The sequence below is a fragment of the Micropterus dolomieu genome, linkage group LG08 (genome assembly GCF_021292245.1).
Source record: "Micropterus dolomieu isolate WLL.071019.BEF.003 ecotype Adirondacks linkage group LG08, ASM2129224v1, whole genome shotgun sequence".
Taxonomy (NCBI): domain Eukaryota; kingdom Metazoa; phylum Chordata; class Actinopteri; order Centrarchiformes; family Centrarchidae; genus Micropterus; species Micropterus dolomieu.
In genome coordinates, this window is record NC_060157.1 from 6,115,329 (window position 1) to 6,135,805 (window position 20,477).

The window sequence follows — 20,477 nt, forward strand, 5'->3', positions numbered from 1 at the left end:
CTGAGCTCTTCAGGCAGTTCCTTTGACCTCATGATTCTCATTTGCTCTGACATGCACTGTGAGCTGTAAGGTCTTATATAGACAGGTGTGTGGCTTTCCTAATCAAGTCCAATCAGTATAATCAAACACAGCTGGACTCAAATGAAGGTGTAGAACCATCTCAAGGATGATCAGAAGAAATAGACAGCACCTGAGTTAAATATGAGTGTCACGGCAAAGGGTCTGAATACTTATGACCATGTGATATTTCAGTTTTTCTTTTTTAATAAATTTGCAAAAATTTCTACATTTCTGTTTTTTTCTGTCAAGATGGGGTGCTGAGTGTACATTACTGAGAAATAAAATGAACTTTTTTGATTTTTGGAAAATGGCTGCAATGAAACAAAGAGTGAAAAATTTAAAGGGGTCTGAATACTTTCCGGACCCACTGTAGGCTACCTGCAGAGATTTACATCCACCTTTTTTGTCAGCATATAATATGCGTTATGCCTGCAGACAGGTAGCTGGGCTGTAACTAGGGCAATGGTTTAGTTAAAGCGAGAAGTTAGGTGTGTGAGAGTTTGTTTGGTGGATTAGAATTTGCCAAAAAAGGTAGTACAGTTCAATAAATATAAAAAGATCCTTATAATAAACGTTCAATAACATCTGACTTGAGTAGTTATTAATGCACAGTGTCCAGCAGAAAAACGTATATTGCACATATTAGTAAACGGTGCATTTCACATTGCCACCCCTAATTACTGCCACATGCCAGAGAGGTTATCATGCTGAGGCGATCTGAGTTCAGCAGCTTTATGGCTCTTTGGAAGAAGCTGCTAAACTGTCTACACATTGTTGTCTTTACAGGTGCCAGAGGAGCTGATTGCAGAACCCTCCAGATGTGATTAGCTGTGTCCAGCTCTACAGGAGAGAACAGCTCCAGCTTTTTTTTTTTTTTTTACTCACAACACCCGAACACTACTGATGTGAAATTATGACACTGGATTCTTATCAGCTCTATTATAATAGCTCAACACATTAAGTCATATAAAACTACTTTTACATTTGTAACTTTTTAATATTGATGTTCTCATGAATGCAAGACAAGAGTTTAATTTATTCAACTATTGCCTTTGTATTAGCAATACTAGTTATAAAGTATATCAAAGTAATTATACTTATCATTCATCATCAGTTTCATATTTTAAGTAGTGTGATCTAAATTTAACATAGTTAACAGCTGTAAATGAAAATATTAAGATGTTATAGCTAAAATTTTACATATGTTGAGAAAGTATAAAATGAAAGGTTGATGTTACTGTTTTATTTTGACATTTCTTTAAGAGACATTGAGTGAGAAGTTACTCTAGTGAAAAACAAAGACTTATATGCCCAGTGAACAGTTTTGAAGCCCTGTAGGTGGTGTCATTGCGACCTCTGAGAAGGTCTTGTGAGGTTTACAATGTATAGACACCCATTTACCACATGTGCATTCGGTCAGCTCTGAGACCTCAGAGTTTGCAAGGTCACAATAAAAAACACCTTGTGGGATTCATAATTACTCTGTGCAGATCATTCTTTGTTTCAGCACTTACCCACAGGATGGTTTGGATGTGCCCACATTATTTTGTGTTTAAACTAGACTTATATCAGAGCAGCAAACAAGGCACTCTTCAGAAACTTCAGGCTCTGTTATACAGTCTGTGGTTACTGGGTGTATGGCTCCTTATTTATCTTAAAGTAGAAAGTAAAAATACTCCTGCACACACAGAAATACACTGCATAATGACTTTTCAACATTTCATGTGAAACATGTTTGGGAGTATTTTCACTTATACTAGAAGGATGTTCTTAAGCAAGAGTTCAGTTTTAATGTTTCATGTTTTATCGGTGGTATACGATTAGCTTTTCAGTAAGTAGTAAAGACAGGGAGTGCTATATATAGAATTACAAAGACCCAAAAACCACATTTTTTTAATGGATCTATGATACAAATATGGACAATATTTAAGAGTCAAAACAAACAGAAGGAGAGAATGCCTTCCACGTGTGTTAATTTTCTAAAGTAATTTAATTCAAAAAGTGAATCTTTGCTATATTCTAGAGTCATTACACAAAGCGAAGCATTTCAAACCCTTTTTGCTTTCATTTTGATGATTATGGTTTACAGCTCATGGAAATAAAAACTCCACCATCTCAAAATGTATTAAAATTTTAGCATACATACATTCCTGTATTATAAATTATACAGAAATGACTGGAGAAGAGCTCTCTAATCAGCTAATTAACGCAAAACACCTGCAAAGGTTTCTGAAGCCTGTAATCTGTCTGGTTCTGATGCTCACAATGAACTGTTTAATTTAATTTTTTGAGATGGTCCTCTAAAAGATGCCTCAGTGTTTTAATGTTGACAGCACTATTATGTCACATACATGTGAGAAAAATGGAACAAGGGAGAACGTCTTTAAATGTTTGTGCTGTCCTTTTAAGACAATTTTATATCAGCTGTCAAATGTCCAGTAGCCAAGACCTGCAACGTTATTTTAAACTTTGAGTACCAGATGGGGAGGCATCAGAACCTCAAGAATCTGTCAGTAATCCCACACAGCCCTGCTGACAGCAGCAACACTACCCCCGCAATCCTAGGACCCTAGTTCTTTTGCAACAGTGCCATCTAGTGGAGAGAAGGTGGTAATACAGGAACACGAGGGAGGTTAACCCTGTCTGCTAGCACGTCCGCATGCAGATAATCCTCACTTTGTTCAGTCCGTCCCTGCTTGTTTAACGCTGTAGTTAATGTGCTCGTTCTGTTTAGTCTTTTTATCTCTGTAGATATCAATTCAAATTAGCTTTATTGGCATGAATGCGTAACAATATTGCCAAATCATACAACATAAGAGCAACCCCATACATTTCATTAAACAAGTAATCGAAGCGTAAAGTATCCATCGGCTTTGACGCACTGTTTTCATTTTTTAACACCGTGTAGAGAGCTCAATAAAGTGTCATTTTACACTTGAATGCATGCTTGCATGTGTGGCAGAACGAGCGGCCTATGACACTCAAGCTGAAAATGTCCGACAACGCCATTACAGTAAGTTTTATCAAAAATTAGGGGGGGGGGGGGAGAGACAATAAAAATAATTATAAAATATACAATTTTATTTGGTCATATTTTAATAGCAACACCTGCTCTATTAAAAAAAAAAAAAAGGTATGTAATGCATATTAGAGACCAAAAAACCAAACACCATTCAAATCAACAAACCCGCATGCGTAATTAAGGGATCAAAATCAAACACAAAGAAAACACAAAAACCCACATGCAATATGTATCCAGTTAATACCAATGTCTGGATATTCAAACACTTAAACATATCGCTCCAAACCAGTTCTGTACATCCAGGACAGTCATATCCAGACACTGTATCAATATACAGCAAAGTTTTATACCGATATCCAGAACAGCAAGAGTGGGAGGAGAAACGCACCGGGGAGTGTTAACCTCTTAACAGGCACCAAGCAGCCTCGACAGCAGCATGTAAACGGCTGTAGCTCGGTCCTGCTGTGATGTGAAAACACCATTAAAATAGGGCCAAGATAAATTATAGCAAACAAGGTAAGGACACGTCACCCTCAGACCCCGGCAGGGGGGCAAGCAATCCCCACACAGCACTCAACTATAACAAATAAGACCGTCAGATCTTGATAAACACCAAATGGGACGAAGAGGGAGGCATGTAGCTTACCGAGGCACCCAACGCCAGCAGCCCAGGTATTCATCTATCCACTGTCGTTACGCTCGTTAGTGCCACCCGCACAACAATGCACTGAAAGGCACGAGGATAGAGAGAGGAAAGAAAAAAAAAAGAGAGAGAGAAAAAAAAAAGACTTCCTTACCACTCCGCAGGAAACTGACAACCTCTGGCAGCGGCAACAAGCATACAGCACACCAGCCCAAACACGTCTCCACACCCAACAGGAGAAGACAGAAAACCAAACGACTCTACCACACAGGCTTAAAAAGAGAGCTCCCCACCTCTCCCAATCAAAGGGGATGAGCCCCAGGTGTGCTGGTGCGCCTTCCTGTGCACAGGTAAGAGGGAGAGAAAAACCTCATCCTGCCACACATGCATCCCTTGATATTATTTTACCAACCCACCATCAGTGATCACATCTATATTTTGTGTTGAGTAAGAACCAGAGAATAATGAACATTTGCCAGGAAGCAATCTTTTAAGACATATTGCTTCAGTCAACCAGGCACCAAAGCATGAGTCACTACTAGATGGCAGCATCAGGTTTCTAACTTGTCTAAGTGTGTACAGGTACCTTGCCATTGTCCATCCAATGAGAGTGATGGGAAGAATAACATGTACCCCAAAACGTTTGGAAACAGCGCTGAGAAATCTTACGATACCACTCATAAGAGATATGTTGAGGAGTACCTACTTGAGGAGTAACTACGTATGATGACCTTTCCAAGTGAACCACCCTCACAAACACACACACAAACACAGAAAAAAAACTGTTGCACTGCCAGACATATCTCTTTCCCTTTTGTGCTTACAAAGTGATAAACCTTTTCATATAAGTAAGCTAAAACCTTGACTTTGACACCACTCTTTGGCCAATTTTCATATTAACTTCACCACTAAGTATCAATAACAAACTTGAGACCTTGACTTTTATCTATCCAACAGAGGTTTTCTTCATAATGAGTCTTACAGCCTCACAGAGCTGCTAGTGTGGCTGTACTATTATGCAGTTTTTTTGACTACAATCCCAAACAACTTAAAAACTGCTCAGCATATTGTTAAAATGTCTGTCTTCTGTCTTCTAAAAAGTCTTCAGCTTTCCAACTCTCCTGCACAGCTTTTTCAAATTATTATATATATGTGTTATATATATAGTATTAAGGGTGTAATGATTCTCCAAATCCACATTTTGAACTGACTTTGGGTTTTAAGGATGCGATTCGACTAACTTTTTCAGCATCTGCTAGAGCAAATAGGAAGACTCACAAGATAACAGAGTTGTACCTTTAAAACAACAGCTTGACTTTCCTTTCCTGCAAAAAGCTACCAGCCACCCTTTAAGAACCCTTTAAGAACCCTAATATGTGAATTTGTGGGTTTGTTGTGGGAAGTCTCTCATGGTTCCAGCCCTTCGCCACAGTCACAGAAAAGTGCATGCTATAACAGGTACTTCAGTTGATGTCTGTAAAACAGTGGTAAGTATAATTTAGCTTTTTTAACTAAAGTTTAGTTAAAGAATCATTTCACTAAATATGTAATCTGAATATATTGTAATGATTGTTCAGAAAGGTTTAGTGGGTGTTTTCCCTCTGAAGTAGCTACTCTACCACCAGAGGGAGACTCTTACACATTTGTGTGTACGTTTCCATGTGTCCCAACAGTTTACACACTTATTTGTCATCATAAATAATATCATGCACATGTACTTTGTGTGCTAAAATTCTCACATAATGAGCACTTGTGGGAATTCTGACTGAAACATTCAACCCTAGACTGTTGTGTTATCTTGGCACTACACCTTAGCAAATCATTTGGATGTTTATGTGTGTATGGAAGAAGGGGGGTAATTTTTTGTCTATTTATTATTTTATGGGCCTTAAGTATTTAAACTAAGTAAGACATGTTTATGATAGCTAACTGCGTATTAGACAGACAACACTGTAGGCTAGACAATGCCTTACATGCTTCTGTGATTTCTATCAACAGCTAGGAAGGCATGAAAAACAGATAACAGCGAAGCGTACCACACCACGGTTTCTTTAACGAGACCACATCCATCGTGATATGTCGTACAGATACTCATACAGTGCTTTTACAAATGACAGAATAGTGAGCAGTGCTGGTGCACAAGCAAGCAAATGGTAAAAGGTTGCATGCACGTGTAGAGATGTTGCTCTACATTAATCTGTTATCTCAAATTTACAGTTGAGACAGCAGGGCTTCAAACAGGAAGTCGACTTAGAACAAATAGCAGGTCACATTTTCTTTCTCCTTTCATAAGCCAGATCGTCCACAGAGGAAAAGGTTTATGCCAACTTCTCTTCAGAAGACAAAATGAATATAACTTCTTGTGTCAGTTTCAGCTTTGAACATAAGTTCCTGCCTCCTGTTTACATCTTAGTATTCATCATTGGCCTGGTAGCTAATGGTTGGGGATTTAAGTCTTTACTCCACAACTGGAAGAAACTGGGTAACGTCAATGTTTTTGTTCTCAACCTCGGACTTGCAGATATTTTGTATCTGCTCACACTCCCTTTTCTGATGGTGTACTACTTTAAGAAGAGTAAATGGATCTTTGGAGATACATTCTGCAAGATAACAAGATTCTGCTTCAACCTGAATTTATATGGCAGCATCGGGTTCCTCACCTGTATAAGTGTGTACAGGTACCTGGCCATTGCCCATCCAATGAGAGTGATGGGAAGAATAACTGTCACTCATTCTGTGGCTGTCTCTGTCATGGTTTGGTGCTTAGTGAGCGTTCAAAGTCTTCCAGGGATTTTCTACCCCAAAACATTTGGAAACACCACTGGGAAATGTTACGATACAACTCACAAGAGCCGTGTTGAGGATTACCTGAAATACAGCTTTGGACGGACACTCACTGGGTTTTGTGTCCCATTCCTCATCACACTGGGCTGCTATGGACATGTGATTGTCGTTCTTTGCCGCACAAATTCCACTGACAAGGTACTGAAACAGAGCTGCCTGAAATTGTTATTCATCTTGATTCTTCTCTTCTCTGTTTGTTACGTTCCCTATCATGTATTCCAGAACCTGAACCTCTTAGTAAGAGTTCTGTCCAAACAGGGAATATGCCATCGATGGTTTAATGGAGTCTACATTGCTCATCAGATAAGTCGTGGACTTGTGTGTCTGAACAGTGCTCTCAACCCTCTGGTTTACCTCCATGGAAATGAAGATATTTCTGCTCAGCTCAGACGTCTACTCCAGCAAGCTCGTCAGACGTTCAGTTATGTGTTTTTTTCTATCTCCGGCCATGTGCCTGTGGTACAAACTGCAGATGAAGATTAACAAGAGTTGAAAGTTTAAAATTAACTGTTTGTATACCAACAGCTCAAACTAAAGTTCTTGCTGTACATAATTTTTTTTCTTTGCGTTAGTCACAGTGCTGTCACCACAGGTTGACCAATAAACAGGAAATTCAACAAAACCACAGCCTGCTGTGTTGTTCTGTTGTTCTGCAATTTTCTTATAATACAACTTTGTGGGGTGATAATTAATAAATTACAGCAGCCTGTCCCTGCCCACCTTTTTTAGTAAAAGCAGCCTCTTTAATTTGACTGGATCTTCTGATATTTTTTACTTTTTCTGTTTTGCTGTTTTGGTAGTCTGTCCAATGTGACTTTACTAAAAAACAAATTACATCACTGACAGACTGTTAAACCAATCTCCATTCTAAAAGCAGGTGTTTTATGGTAGGGCCATGTTTTTTCACAGTAGAAACTAGAGATGCTTGTAATTATTCCGATTTTTAAAAAGTCTGTGGTGATTCCGATTTTCTTTCTTTCAAAGATCTATAATTGAGAGCATACACATAGACTTTTTTGATGTTTCTTTAATAGAAAATCTTTATTAGGATGCTCATTAGCACTAACGTAATATGTAATGTCTTTCTGTTTTTCTGATAATGTCTACTTGATAAAGTGCTAAAATTGGTTAATTTGGTGGTCTCCCAAGTAAAGTCTAAATGTAAGGAAACACAGCTTATTTTGGACTTACAGGTATTTTAAATTGAGAGCTTTGTGTCTTCTTCACCTCCACGCAGACAACATGTTTTAGTATGTGTATATGTGTGTGAATGTTTGTGTGGCTGTAACAGTAGTCAGTTACTGTCTGTGCCGCTGTGTGCATGGCGTTAACCGCTGTGTAGCAGCAGCATTCACTTTGACACAGAAGTTCACAACTGGCTTGGCCCCACAGTTTACCATTTTCATTCTCTCTGATGATGGCCTGAAGCCACAGATCTCTTTTTTTACTTCCCTTCGCTCTTTGGGGAAGTAAAGAAAAAGTTGAGGGTTTTTTGTTTGTTTTTATTGTTCGATGTGCAAAATGTGACACAGCACCTTTTCAGCATGGTGCCACTAGTTTTTTTTCAATTTGGCACTTTTACAGGGCTTGTTTTCACACATATGCCTGCTCTCAACTATGCGGTTGGGGTGGGTAAACCTAGGCCCATGTATGCCATGTCTCAAAACTGGCTAAACTGTTGGCTTTTTACAACATGTCTGATCACCCCTATGCTTGTGTTTCATGCCCTGACGGACTTTTTCAAGGCAATGTCACAGAGTTCCCATATATTAGCAACTACGTTGAACTGGAATTATCCTTTAATGTAGCCTACCTTGACATGATTATCTCTGTCTAGGTCTGGGAGAACTTCTGCACTCTCTTTGCTTATACTGTACTGTAATTATAGGATGAATATCATGCCATATCTTGAAACTGGAAAAAGAGCTTTAAAATGTTGTGACTAGCTCGAAATCTAATAAAAAAAATATGTCTATAATTTTGTGGTAGGCTGAAAAAAATTTAATTAAAATCTCTACTATTTTGTATTTGAGTTTTCCTTCTTCACATCTGCAGTACTGTTTTAACAGTGTTTCTCCAACACATTTACAACCTTGTAAAGCGGGAAACTGGTGCGCAACTTGGGAAAAAAGATGAAACTTGAATTTCAGATGTACTTCTTCAGAGCAAAGTTTACAACACACACTTTTCAGAGATATGCCCACATAGTTGCGAGTTTGCGGGTCACGTAATTTCAAGCAGCTTTGTCTAGTTTTGGTCCAAGAAGGGGAACTGCTGGATTTGAAAGGTGAAGCCAATGTGGAAGGGCCTTAAACCTGCATTCTTTGTAATTGTCAGCAAAAGGCGACTCCACTGGTTGTCGCTAATTTCAAGTCTTCTTCAATATCGCATGATGTTCATTTTGTAAATGATGCTCCTATTTAGAGAAAAATATACAATAAAGCAGGGTACTCTATAGGGTGTGGCTACCTTGTGACTGACTGACAAGTCACTACCACCCATCAGTCAGAATAGTGGCGAATCGTATCCAGGGCCTTGTGTACATTTAACTGGCAGTGAACTTGTTTTTGGGTTTTGTCTGTGTTTTTATTTAAGAACTTTGACCCTTCCACAGTATGATTTTAGTGCATGACAGTTGAAGCAAGACACAGCAGGAAAAAATATTGTTTTATCATGCACTGGTCAATTTTGAGATTTCGGGCTACTTTTCTTCCGTAAAATGCCTTTTTTCAGACTAGTGGGAAAACAGTTAAAAATACATTTGACAGCTGATGTAAAATTGTCTGTCTTAAAAGGACAGCACAAAAACATTTAAAGAGTCTCCCTTGTTCCATTTTCTCCCACTTATGTGACGTAATAGTGCTGTCAACATTAAAACACTGAGGAATCTTTTAGAGGACCATCTCAAAAAATTAGAATACTGAGGAAAAGTTCATTGTGAGCATCAGAATCAGACTGAGAGATTACAGGCTTCAGAAACCTTTGCAGGTGTTTTGAGTTAATTAGCTGATTAGAGAGCTCTTCTCTAGTCGTTTCTGTATAATTTATAATACAGAAATGTATTTTTATTCTGAAATGTTTATAAATTTTGAGATAGTGGAGTTTTTATTTCCATGAGCTGTAAACCGTAATGACCAAGATGAAAGCAAAAAGGGCTTGAAATGCTTTGCTTTGTGTAATGAATCTAGAATATATCAAAGATTCACTTTTTGAATTAAATTACGTTGGAAAATTAACTTAACACAATATTCTATTTATTAAAGAATCATCTGTATTTACTTTATATTTTTTATCACCTGAAGAATTTATTACACATTTTCCTCCCAGAGTCACACTGTGGATCAGATGTCCCACCTGATGCCAGAGAGCTGCAGAGACCTGGAGTCCTCATTGTGCTGATGGTGCAGACTGACATGGAAAGGCATGCTCTCCGTCTGTTTATTTGGACTTCAAATATTGTCCATATTTGTGTTATAGGTCCATTTAACAAAAAGATATGGTTTATGGTTCACTTTTAATAAATTCTATATATATTAACACTCCCTGTCTTTACTACTTACTGAAAAGCTAATCGTATACTACAGATAAAACATGAAACATTAAAACTGAACTCTTGCTTAAGAACATCCTTCTAGTATAAGTGAAAAAGTGAAAATACTCCCTAACATGTTTCACATGAAATGTTGAAAAGTCATTATGCAGTGTATTTCTGTGTGTGCAGGAGTATTTTTACTTTCTACTTTAAGATAAATAAGGAGCCATACACCCAGTAACCACAGACTGTATAACAGAGCCTGAAGTTTCTGAAGAGTGCCTTGTTTGCTGCTCTGATATAAGTCTAGTTTAAACACAAAATAATGTGGGCACATCCAAACCATCCTGTGGGTAAGTGCTGAAACAAAGAATGATCTGCACAAAGTAATTATGAATCCCACAAGGTGTTTTTTATTGTGACCTTGCAAACTCTGAGGTCTCAGAGCTGACCGAATGCACATGTGGTAAATGGGTGTCTATACATTGTAAACCTCACAAGACCTTCTCAGAGGTCGCAATGACACCACCTACAGGGCTTCAAAACTGTTCACTGGGCATATAAGTCTTTGTTTTTCACTAGACTAACTCAATCAATGTCTCTTAAAGAAATGTCAAAATAAAACAGTATATAACATCTACCTTTCATTTTTTACTTTCTACTAACATATGCAAAATGTTAGACCTATAAATGACATCTTAATATTTTCATTTACAGCTGTTATCTATAATATTAAGTTTAGATCAGACTATTTAAAATTAAAATATGAAACTGATGAATGAAGAATGATTTTATTTTGTATAATTAGTCTGATACACTTGATAACAAAGTAGTACAAAAGCAATAAGATTAATAAATTAAACTCTTGTCTCGCATTCATCATCAATATTAAAAGGCTACAAATGTAAAAGTAGTTTTGTATGACTTGAAATGTGTTGAGAGTTATTATAATGATAGAATCTGTTAAGAACCCAGTGTCATAATTTCACGTCAGTAGTGTTCAGGTGTTGTGAGTAAAAAGAAAAAGGAGGAGCTGAAGAGCTGGAAGCTTGAGCTGTTCTCTCCTGTAGAGCTGGACACAGCTAATCACATCTGGAGGGTTCTGCAATCAGCTCCTCTGGCACCTGTAAAGACAACAATGGGTAGACAGTTAAGCAGCTTCTTCCAAAGAGCCATAAAGCTGCTGAACTCAGATCGCCTCAGCATGAAAACCTCTCTGGCATGTGACAGTAATTAGGGGTGGCAATGTGAAATACACCGTTTCCTAATATGTGCAATATACGGTTTTCTGCTGGATACTGTGCATTAATAACTACTCAAGTCAGAGCTTATTGAACGTTTATTGTAAGGATCAAACGCAGTTATCACCTCAAATTGTTTGCTGAATCTCAAGGAATGCTACATCTAAGTGTAATAACTTATTGATGACTCTAAACTGCCTTTAATATGTATTTCGAATCAATCATCCCCACAGATGAACCCCACAAAGAATAGTGTATCGTTTTTAAACAGTAAAGTTACACTTGGAGGTACACGGCTCTCCTCGGGAGAGACAGCTAGCTCAAATTATGGCATCGGTGCTCCTCGGTGTGACAGTTTCTGGCAGACCGCGGTGAAGTTAGTTTTAAGTTGGATATTCGACAGACATTCACCCAGGATCTAGTGACGGCTTTTTAGTCAGTTCACCCAGTGACGGTTGTATAAGTACAGTTAGCTCACCTCTGATGGCTCGCTTTTAACCAACGGGGGTTAGCTTAGGGACCATCAAAGTTAATCTAACGCATTTTGGCTTCTCCCACACTAACGTTGTAACGTTGCTTACACTAATGGCTAATTAGCGTAACAAGCTAACGTTAAGCTAACAAGCTATATGCCGACAGCGATACCTGTTAAATGTTAACACATAAATAAAGTACAGGAATTTCACTCACCAAGTAGAACACGGATTTCCTGAAGGTTCTCTCTCCAATGAACTGCACAGCCTGCCATTATTCATCCAGTATCTGCATGTAGAAATGTCCAAAAGGCTCCGACAGGCTGAGCCTCAGAGCTCCGTGTAGCTGAGTGAGGCTAACAGACGGCGGGCTGAGTGCTAACAGTGGCAGCGGCTAATGGCGCCTGTCAATCAAAGCGGCCACGCCCCTAATAATGCAGAACTTTAAGGCTTAATATAATTTAAACAGGTGAGTTATAAAAAAATTCACCCCCCTCACAGTTGTCACGAAGGGCAAAATTAGCGATTTGCACTAAAACCATTTTTTGAACCAGGCTGTAAACATGTTTTATTCTGCTGTAAAGTTGGGCATTTTAACATGGGGGTCAGTGGAGATTTACTCCCTTCTGCAGCCAGCCTCAAGTGGCCACTCGATGAATTGCAGTTTCAGATACTTCCGTATTGGTATCGGAAGTGAGAGCCGGAGTTTGCCGCTTGGTCGCAACCTACCGTCTATGGTCGCAACCCTTATTTAGATATTCCATCCATCCATCCATCGTCAACTGCTTATCCTGCGTACAGGGTCGCGGGGGGGCTGGAGCCAATCCCAGCTGACATTGGGCGCTTATTTAGATATTGTCAGAGCCAATTTATTTCTGTGTGTAAGTGTGACTCTTCAGACATGCTGTTACTCATTTATCAGTTTTGATATGTTTGAGATGTTATATAGTGGTGTTGTTAAGGATTTGATTTGATATTGACTCTGTAAATATTGTTTTTCAATGAAAATGTATAGAATTTTACAATACTTATCAGGCCTTTTTTTCAAAATTAGTTTTTCCCTCATACTTTGAGCCTACAATCTCCATTTCAATAGCACTTACATGCACCAAACGTTTCAGAGGTCTTCCTGACTATATTTTGAAGGTTTACAGTTTATGTCATTCATAGCCTAATTTATAGAACATTTTATTCCCCAAAACAGGTGCTAAATATATATATTTTTTTTTATGCCTGTTTTTTGAATTTATAAAATAAAAAAATAAATATAACCGAAATCCCCTCCCCCCCCAAAAAAACCAATTTTAAACCTGACTTAATTCAGTGTTCAGATTTAAATTCTTGTATATAATTCTTAATACTGCCTCATTTGCATACTTTAACATAATATTAAACATTAAGAAAACCTGTAATACAATAAAAATATTGTCTTAAAGTAATCAACCAGGAACGTTTCATGGTGATATTAGTTAAATTGTTTACCCTAACTTTTCACTTCAGTTATTTGATCGCCTAAAAATGTCTTTTTCAATGTTGAGTTGTACTAAAAGACACTCTAAAGCTCAATTTATACTCCGGCGTAGGGTCTACATGCCGAAGTATAAATTGTACTTAAGGAGTCAGTTATACATTGTTTCAGCCAAAATCCAAATCACAATCTGTGCTGTCTGGCTTTCATACTTTTTGGTAATAGTTTTGCTGTTTGCTTTATCTTTTAAATCAATTTGAAAACCTGAATAATCATTGTACTGCTTGCGTTTCTTGCTATGTTGGACTTCTTGTTCCCATTCTGAAATCCCAGCAACTAACTTTGTGTATAAAATGTTTGTTACTAATAAGAATGACAGTCTAAACTGCAAAAATAAGACAAGTATTGATAAGCTGTAATTATTCTTTAATCTTGTAATAAACTGCAAGGCAGGTTTAACACAAGTAAAACATGTTTAATAGTAATATGATGAAAACAAATTAATCCCCCTGTAAGAATTATGAACCATACTCCCATCATAGTCTTTATGTATTCATTCTTTAATTGCTCCTGATGTTTGTCTAATCAAAAAAAATAAAGTGTCCAAACCCATTTTGTGACTTTGTATTCAAATAAGTATTGAAATTAAATTGGATGTTCAGTTTGCAAAAAGTCAGTTCAGCACAAAGAATAGTGCTGATAGTTTGAACATTTTACAGCTATTATAAAAGTTAATTTCCACCATCATAATATTCATTGAAGTCCTGTATCTCTTTCCCTGCAGTTATCCCAAAGAGTCTGTACCACTGTAAATTACCAGTCTGTTTTGTCATTGAGTTATCTATTCATTTTTGGACTTGGATGTGGACTTCTTGACACGTATTAAACATCTAATGAGACATCGACAGAAAACCCAGACTAATGTGATGAGCAGTAGACTAAATGCTACAAAAACTGCAATCACATCTAGACTATGATAGGCATACCATGGCAATTTATAGGACTCAGTGCGCAGATGTGCTGCACCTTTGTGCCTCATGACGAACTCCATCCAGAACATGGCACTGTCTCTGGGTTTTATTGGTTTATCATTATGGAGCTGTGAAAGTTTGACCATATTCTTCTTGTATGGCTTTTCTGGATCTAGAATATTCTTGAGAGCACTCGTCAGAGACTCAACATCAAAGGTCGTCACGTCAACAATCTCAGCCACCCCTCGGGACTTCAGACGCACCATGTTGTCATACTGGTCAAAGATAAGAGGAATGCCCAGAACTGGGACACCATGGTAGATAGCCTCGTAAATTCCATTAGTACCCCCATGTGTGACAAAAACCTTGGTTTTAGGGTGACCTAGTAGATCATTTTGAGGCAGCCAGTCAACCAGCATGGTGTTGTTTCCCAGAGCGATGGGTCTTTTCCCGATGTGCCTCCACATGACCTTCTGAGGGAGGTTGGCAAATTCTGAGGCAATGTACTCCGATATCTCTGGGCCGAGGTCACCTATCAGGGTTCCCAACGTCATGACGATAACCCCATGCTCACCAGAACTCTGCACAAATTCTTCTAAATCTGATGGAAGAGACTTTGAGGGCTTACCCTGGAACCCCCCGATGTAGACAACGTTTGGCATGGTGGGACGAGGGAACTCCAATGTAAAGTCAGACCGCATTAACCAGAGGTCAGCTCCCTGGATGAGCGACATGACGCTGACATCAGGTCCAAAATATTCATCACACACAGCCTGGTAAGGTGGATTTGACACATAATAGTACATGTAAACCAACATGCTATGACAGATTATATTATTGATTCTTTCAAAAAAGTCCATCTTGTCAGTGTAATGAGAAAACAATTCAGGGACGTAGGACAGAGGAGAAGGAGCGATGGCGAAGTGGGCCTCTCCACTGAAAAGCCAGCGCACATTGAAAACCAAGGGAAGCTGGAGATAGTGTGCCAATAGCACGCCACCTGGAAATGCAGGGTCAGTCAGAAAAACATCATATGCAGTTTCCTTCAGCTCCTTAATTAGGGTTTTATTCTCAAAGATGCAGATGACCAGTTTTGCCACAACTTGCTGGTTCTCCCCCATCATGTTGAAAAGGTTCCTATAGAAGTTCAGAAACGCCCATAGTGAGCCTTTGCTCTGACGGATCTCTATTGATCTCTTCAAGAAAGAGGTCATATAGGCTTGGCTCTCCATGTTTTGGGACTTTTCCTGGGGAATGGTAATGGAGGTGTAATGGGGTGAGAATTCAGAAACATACCAGCTGGTGGAGGAACGTAGTACTGTAACCTGATGGCCCCGAGAATGAAGCAGCTCCACCAGGATTTTCATGTTAAGCCAGTGGCTTCCATCTATAGGGTAAACCAGCACTTTTCCACCATCACAACTGGAGGACAGAGTAGCTGAAAACAGCAGGATGAATGGCAGGACTGGATATAAGCCCATCACTGCAGGAGATACAAAAAAAACACACCCTTACTGAACAAACATTTGCAGTTCATAGTGCTCAAGCTGTAAAAATAACTCCACACATTATCCACCATATTAAAATCTTTAAAAAAAGTTGTCATTGTTAATCTGATAACAGTTGCCATTCACAGTTCCAGCAGCAACATGAAACATCAGCAGTCACTCAGAGTTGTTTCCAGCCACCTGACACATGTTAACATAATATACTTGTCAGGGTTTAGTGAATACAAAACAGGAGAAAGCCCAAATGCAAGACACTGGAGAGCAGACATACAGTTTTAATCCAAAACAAAAGGCAGAAACAAAACTTACGGGTAATGGAAAGTGGCAAAATCCAAAGTACAGAATTGGCAGTAGAGCAACAGGCAGAATATTCATCATATGACAACAACTGGATAAGGCCTGACAGAAACAGCAAACATTTAACACCAGGGACTAACGAGCAGGCAGGAACAACACAGGTGAGAGGGATAAGGACTAATGAGACAGGCAGGCAGAGAGACTGCAGGGAAAGGAGGAGGAGGAGAAGGGGGAGGGGACAAGCAGTCTCAGATGAAATTCGTGCCACACTGGTTGACCATGTCCTTGTCCATGGTATGACTATGAGGGAGGCTGGGCAACGACTACAGCCAAACTTGAGTCGCTTCACCGTTGCCTCAATCATAAGAACCTTCAGAGAGGAAAACAGGTAGGTGTGCTTCAGACTACTCTCTACTGTAACTTTTACAGTAAAGCTGATGATACACGGGGCAACTTTTTGAGCAATTTTGCCGGGCAGTCTTGCTGGTGGCAAGTCTGACTATGTTTTGAACGGATACCGGTGGTACGTGGAGGGTGGCAGAGTGATGGGGGAAGGGGATTACAGTAGTAATCTTTACTCATTACCATTGACGGCAACATTGCCCAGCACCATTGCTCTAAAAGTTGCTCCGTGTATCATCAGCTTAAGAGGTTTATTCTTTGCTGTTACAACACATACATGTACTGTAGCTAGTGCACTTTAGGTAGTAATACTGTAAAAACAAATGCATCAAATTGCCTCACATATGAATAGAGTGTTTGTATGCATCCATTTTGTAAACAGTAATCGCTTTTTTTTTGTAGGACACAGAGACGACCAACTATTGGAGGCAGACTAAGGCTTTTGTCAGAGGAGCAAGAGAGTGAGGTGGTAAATATGGTCATTGCCAACAATGTAATTCGCCTGCGAGAGATTTAAAGGAGAGTGATTGAAGACAATCACCAGTTTGGAGGGATAAATGCCATCAGCCTCTCTATATGAGGGGCCATACAAGCCATAATCTATTCTGGACCTCTCACTCACATACTTTTCTCCTTTCACATACATATATTTTCACTCACACATTCATACATTTTCACTCTCACATACATATATTCTCCTTTCACATACAGATATTTTCTTCACACATCCATGCATTTTCACTCTCATATTCATACATTTTCCCTCACACATTCATACATTTTCACTCTCATTCATATATTTTCACTCACACATTCATACATTTTCACTTTCACATACATATATTTTAATGCACGCATTCACACATTTTGCTCATGCACATGCATTTAATGTGTACATTTAACATTATATACAGTGGGGAGAACAAGTATTTGATACACTGCTGATTTTGCAGGTTTTCCTACTTTAAAAGCATGTAGAGGTCTATAATTTCTATCATAGGTAAACTTCAACTGTGAGAGACGGAATCTAAAAATTTTAAATCCTGCAGCGCACGCAAGGTCCCCCTGCTCAAGCCAGTGCATGTCCAGGCCTGTCTGAAGTTTGCCAGTGACCATCTGGATGATCCAGGAGGAAAAGGAGAAGGTCATGTGGTCTGATGAGACAAAAATAGAGCTTTATGGTCTAAGCTCCACTCGTTGTGTTTGGAGGAAGAAGAAAGATGAGTACAACCCCAAGAACATCATCCCATACGTGAAGCATGGAAGTAATGTTTGCGCATAACTTACGTGACAGCTAACGATAAGTTTAAAACTGATGCTATGTCTTGGGTAATGAAACTGTAACTTTATAACTCTGAGCAACTTTTTTTTATTAACACTTTCTTTAGTTACTTTAGGTGCGCTAACATGTTGTGGATATTAGCTAGCAACTAACTTATGTAATGTTAAACACCATCAGGATGATACATGTCAATAGTTAACTAGTCTATAATTCTCCTGTCAGTCACAACATGTGCATGACAGGAGATATGTGTTACTGCAAGTGACCACTGCATGACCATCAGAAAGCTTTCTTGGCAGGCAGAAGACTGACATTGTAACGTTATGCTTTGAGTTTATGAGCAGAGAGTAAGTTAGCCACTGACTGAACTTTAACTCAAAAAAACGCTATAGAAAATACACAAATGTAATGGTAGTGAAATGCTTGCCATTTTGGCCTGTTTGAATAATTAAAAACCTACAAGGACGTAAATATTTTTTTCAACTGTGTCGATTAGTTGTTGTACCTCTAATATCGATATATCATTCTATGGGCCGTAAGTATTTAAACCCAACAAGACATGTCTAAGTAGGCTAACTTCTAGGGGTGTGACGAGATCTCAGGATCTTGCGAGATTAAATTGTGACCAGATATCTTGACAGGTAAAAAACTGTCTCGCGAGACTCAAGCAAATGACATTTTTCACACACTGTCAAGCCACACATTAATTTTCTCACGCCGTACGCCCTGATCAACTGAACCTGCTCCCGCTGTGAGTCCTGACAGCTGTGACGAGTTGTAACGTAGCTCTGTTTGGGACTGTGAGCCTTTCATGAGCTGCTGAAGTATGTGTGGATTTGTGGTGCGATTTCTGCCTGATCAGTTTCAGTGAACATGAGCAGAAGATCTGCTGAAACACAGTAGCTAATAAAGTCAAGGAGTTATAAATGTATAAATGTATTAAAATTAAATAATTTATCATTGAGGTGAAAAGGTGCCACAATCACATTTTAAGAAGTTACTTCCCCAAACAAAGATTCAACGAGGAGGGAAGACTAAATCATAAATCAGCAGGGATGATATTAAATAAGTTGATCTACAGGAGAAACAGATCTGATAGCAGCACAGAATTACTGAGAGCTGCACTGCATTATATTCTGTTACAGTTAGGCTATAGATTGTGAATTGTCACCTGCCACCTGAATTTTGTGTTTCTCTTTACGTACATAAAAAAAATCGGCAGAATGCAGGAAACAAAGTGTTTAATGCTCCAATTTTTCATATAATTCAACATTAAAGATTTCTAAAAAGAATAGTGTTAAAATCTCGACTCGTCTCGTGATCCCAATCTTGTCTCGTGGGTTAAGCGTCACACCCTTAATAACTAATTTACATATTAGACACACAGCGTTGCAGGCTAGACAGTGTCACACATGTTACAGTAACTTCTATCACAAGCAGCTCAGCTTTTACTTTTTTCATTTTATTTTACACAATACCATGTATGTATATATGTAATCATACAACCCAAACTGAATGTCTCGGGTAAACACAGTTGTGTATGTTGTCTGTTCCCACAGTTGACTGTAACTTCAAAAAAGAGATGAGCAACTAAATAGTTGTGTATATAATGCTTTGCATGTGATGAACAAACATCTAACACTCAACCATCTCTTTTTCTGTCTTTTGTCACAGATGGTGCTGATTGATCATGAAACTCCTCTTGGAAATGTGAAATCTGTTTAATAACTGCTGTTAATTGTTAGTTCACTGTTTTGGTGTGAGTGCCATCTGTGGGCCAACTTGCACTATTTCAGTTCTTCATTCAGTCACTCAGGAGGAACCGCAGAGAGAGATGGAAAAATATTGGTGTAAAAACAGTATTTTGATAAAGTAGATTTTCACTGTGTGAGATCCTTACTCATTTCCTAGTGAGGTGTTCTTCCTATTTAGTGAGTTCATAAATCTACTGTACATCCTTACAGGCACAATCCCAGCCTTTCTCGAGAATTTTAAGCACTGATGCCAGAAAGGCTTAACTGGAATTGGTTAGTAACCCTGAAGTTTACATCTGTAGATGAAAAACATTTTGGCGGTTGTCATGTGAGATAAACAAGTTGAAATGAACATTGTGGTTGTGGTAAATAATGAAAACTGAAACAACAGACAAAAATATTCATTGAAGAAGAAATACAGTGTAAGATGCAAGGTAGCTGTGAAATTAGCCTATGCAGCCTGCCATGACTCTATGATATAAAACAAAAGCGACAGTTCTGAATTAAATTATGAAATGGTTTCTTTTAGCCTTACTAAATTTAGGTGCACTGTAAACTTTGAGGTTCAGTGGACAGTTCTTATTGCAACCTACCAGCAACTGTATTAACTGAGATTGGTTTTAAGTAATAAACTAATTTAGACTCAGTTGCAGGAAACAGTGGTGACAGTTGGTCCTATATTTCCAGTATAATGTGTGAAACCAATGATATGCTATTATATTATTATTATGTTATTACAAAATTGCTGTATTATCACAAATATTTTAATAAATTCAGATTACTTTTACTCATCTTTTTTGTTGCAATTATTTATTTACCACTATTTGCCTGTTATTCTGATTGATGTTATTAGTTTAAGATTTATAAGGTGCCTAATAAATAACGTAGCAGAAGGCATGAAGCTGATGGCTTAGTGCAGAGGGGGTGAAGACTTCTAGCGGGGCCTAATACAGTGGGCACTTTTTTCACACTTTAATTGT

General features: G+C 38.5%; 3 protein-coding genes across 7 annotated transcripts in view; 1 reads left to right on the forward strand and 2 right to left on the reverse strand.

Moving 5' to 3' along the window:
• Positions 1–3,942, reverse strand: part of LOC123974472 — a 47,854-nt gene extending 43,912 nt beyond the window's left edge. For 3 of the 4 annotated variants that reach the window (XR_006825856.1, XM_046055188.1, XM_046055187.1), the window contains exon 1: positions 3,880–3,942. The gene's annotated coding sequence lies outside the window, so the exon portion shown is untranslated. Of the gene's footprint in view, positions 1–3,728; positions 3,763–3,879 lie in introns of those variants that run through there. The other variant, XR_006825857.1, reaches the window with a different exon arrangement.
• Positions 3,943–6,071: 2,129 nt separating this feature from the next.
• Positions 6,072–7,181, forward strand: LOC123974657 (P2Y purinoceptor 1-like). The gene is made up of 2 exons (XM_046055493.1): positions 6,072–6,707; positions 6,792–7,181. The coding sequence occupies exons 1-2, from the start codon at positions 6,072–6,074 to the stop codon at positions 7,050–7,052; spliced, it is 897 nt and encodes a 298-aa protein (XP_045911449.1). The 3' UTR covers positions 7,053–7,181.
• Positions 7,182–13,692: 6,511 nt separating this feature from the next.
• On the reverse strand, positions 13,693–16,228 carry LOC123974461 (UDP-glucuronosyltransferase 2B17-like). Of its 2 annotated transcripts, none has more exons than XM_046055163.1 (2): positions 16,072–16,228; positions 13,693–15,737 (listed from the first exon to the last, which is right to left on the reverse strand). In XM_046055163.1, the coding sequence occupies exon 2, from the start codon at positions 15,733–15,735 to the stop codon at positions 14,125–14,127; it is 1,611 nt and encodes a 536-aa protein (XP_045911119.1). In that variant the 5' UTR covers positions 15,736–15,737; positions 16,072–16,228; the 3' UTR covers positions 13,693–14,124. The 2 variants fall into 2 exon arrangements, with proteins under 2 accessions (XP_045911119.1, XP_045911120.1); XM_046055164.1 differs by lacking the exon at positions 16,072–16,228 and having other exon boundaries at positions 13,693–15,027; positions 15,551–15,689.
• Positions 16,229–20,477: the final 4,249 nt, after the last annotated feature.

Bases quoted from the DNA above. Each gene is read 5' to 3' on its own strand.
- LOC123974657 (XM_046055493.1), top strand. From the start codon at position 6,072: ATGAATATAACTTCTTGTGTCAGTTTCAGCTTTGAACATAAGTTCCTG. The intron at 6,708-6,791 runs GTACTGAAACAG...CATGTATTCCAG, and splicing joins GCACAAATTCCACTGACAAG to AACCTGAACCTCTTAGTAAG.
- LOC123974461 (XM_046055163.1), bottom strand. From the start codon at position 15,735: ATGGGCTTATATCCAGTCCTGCCATTCATCCTGCTGTTTTCAGCTACT.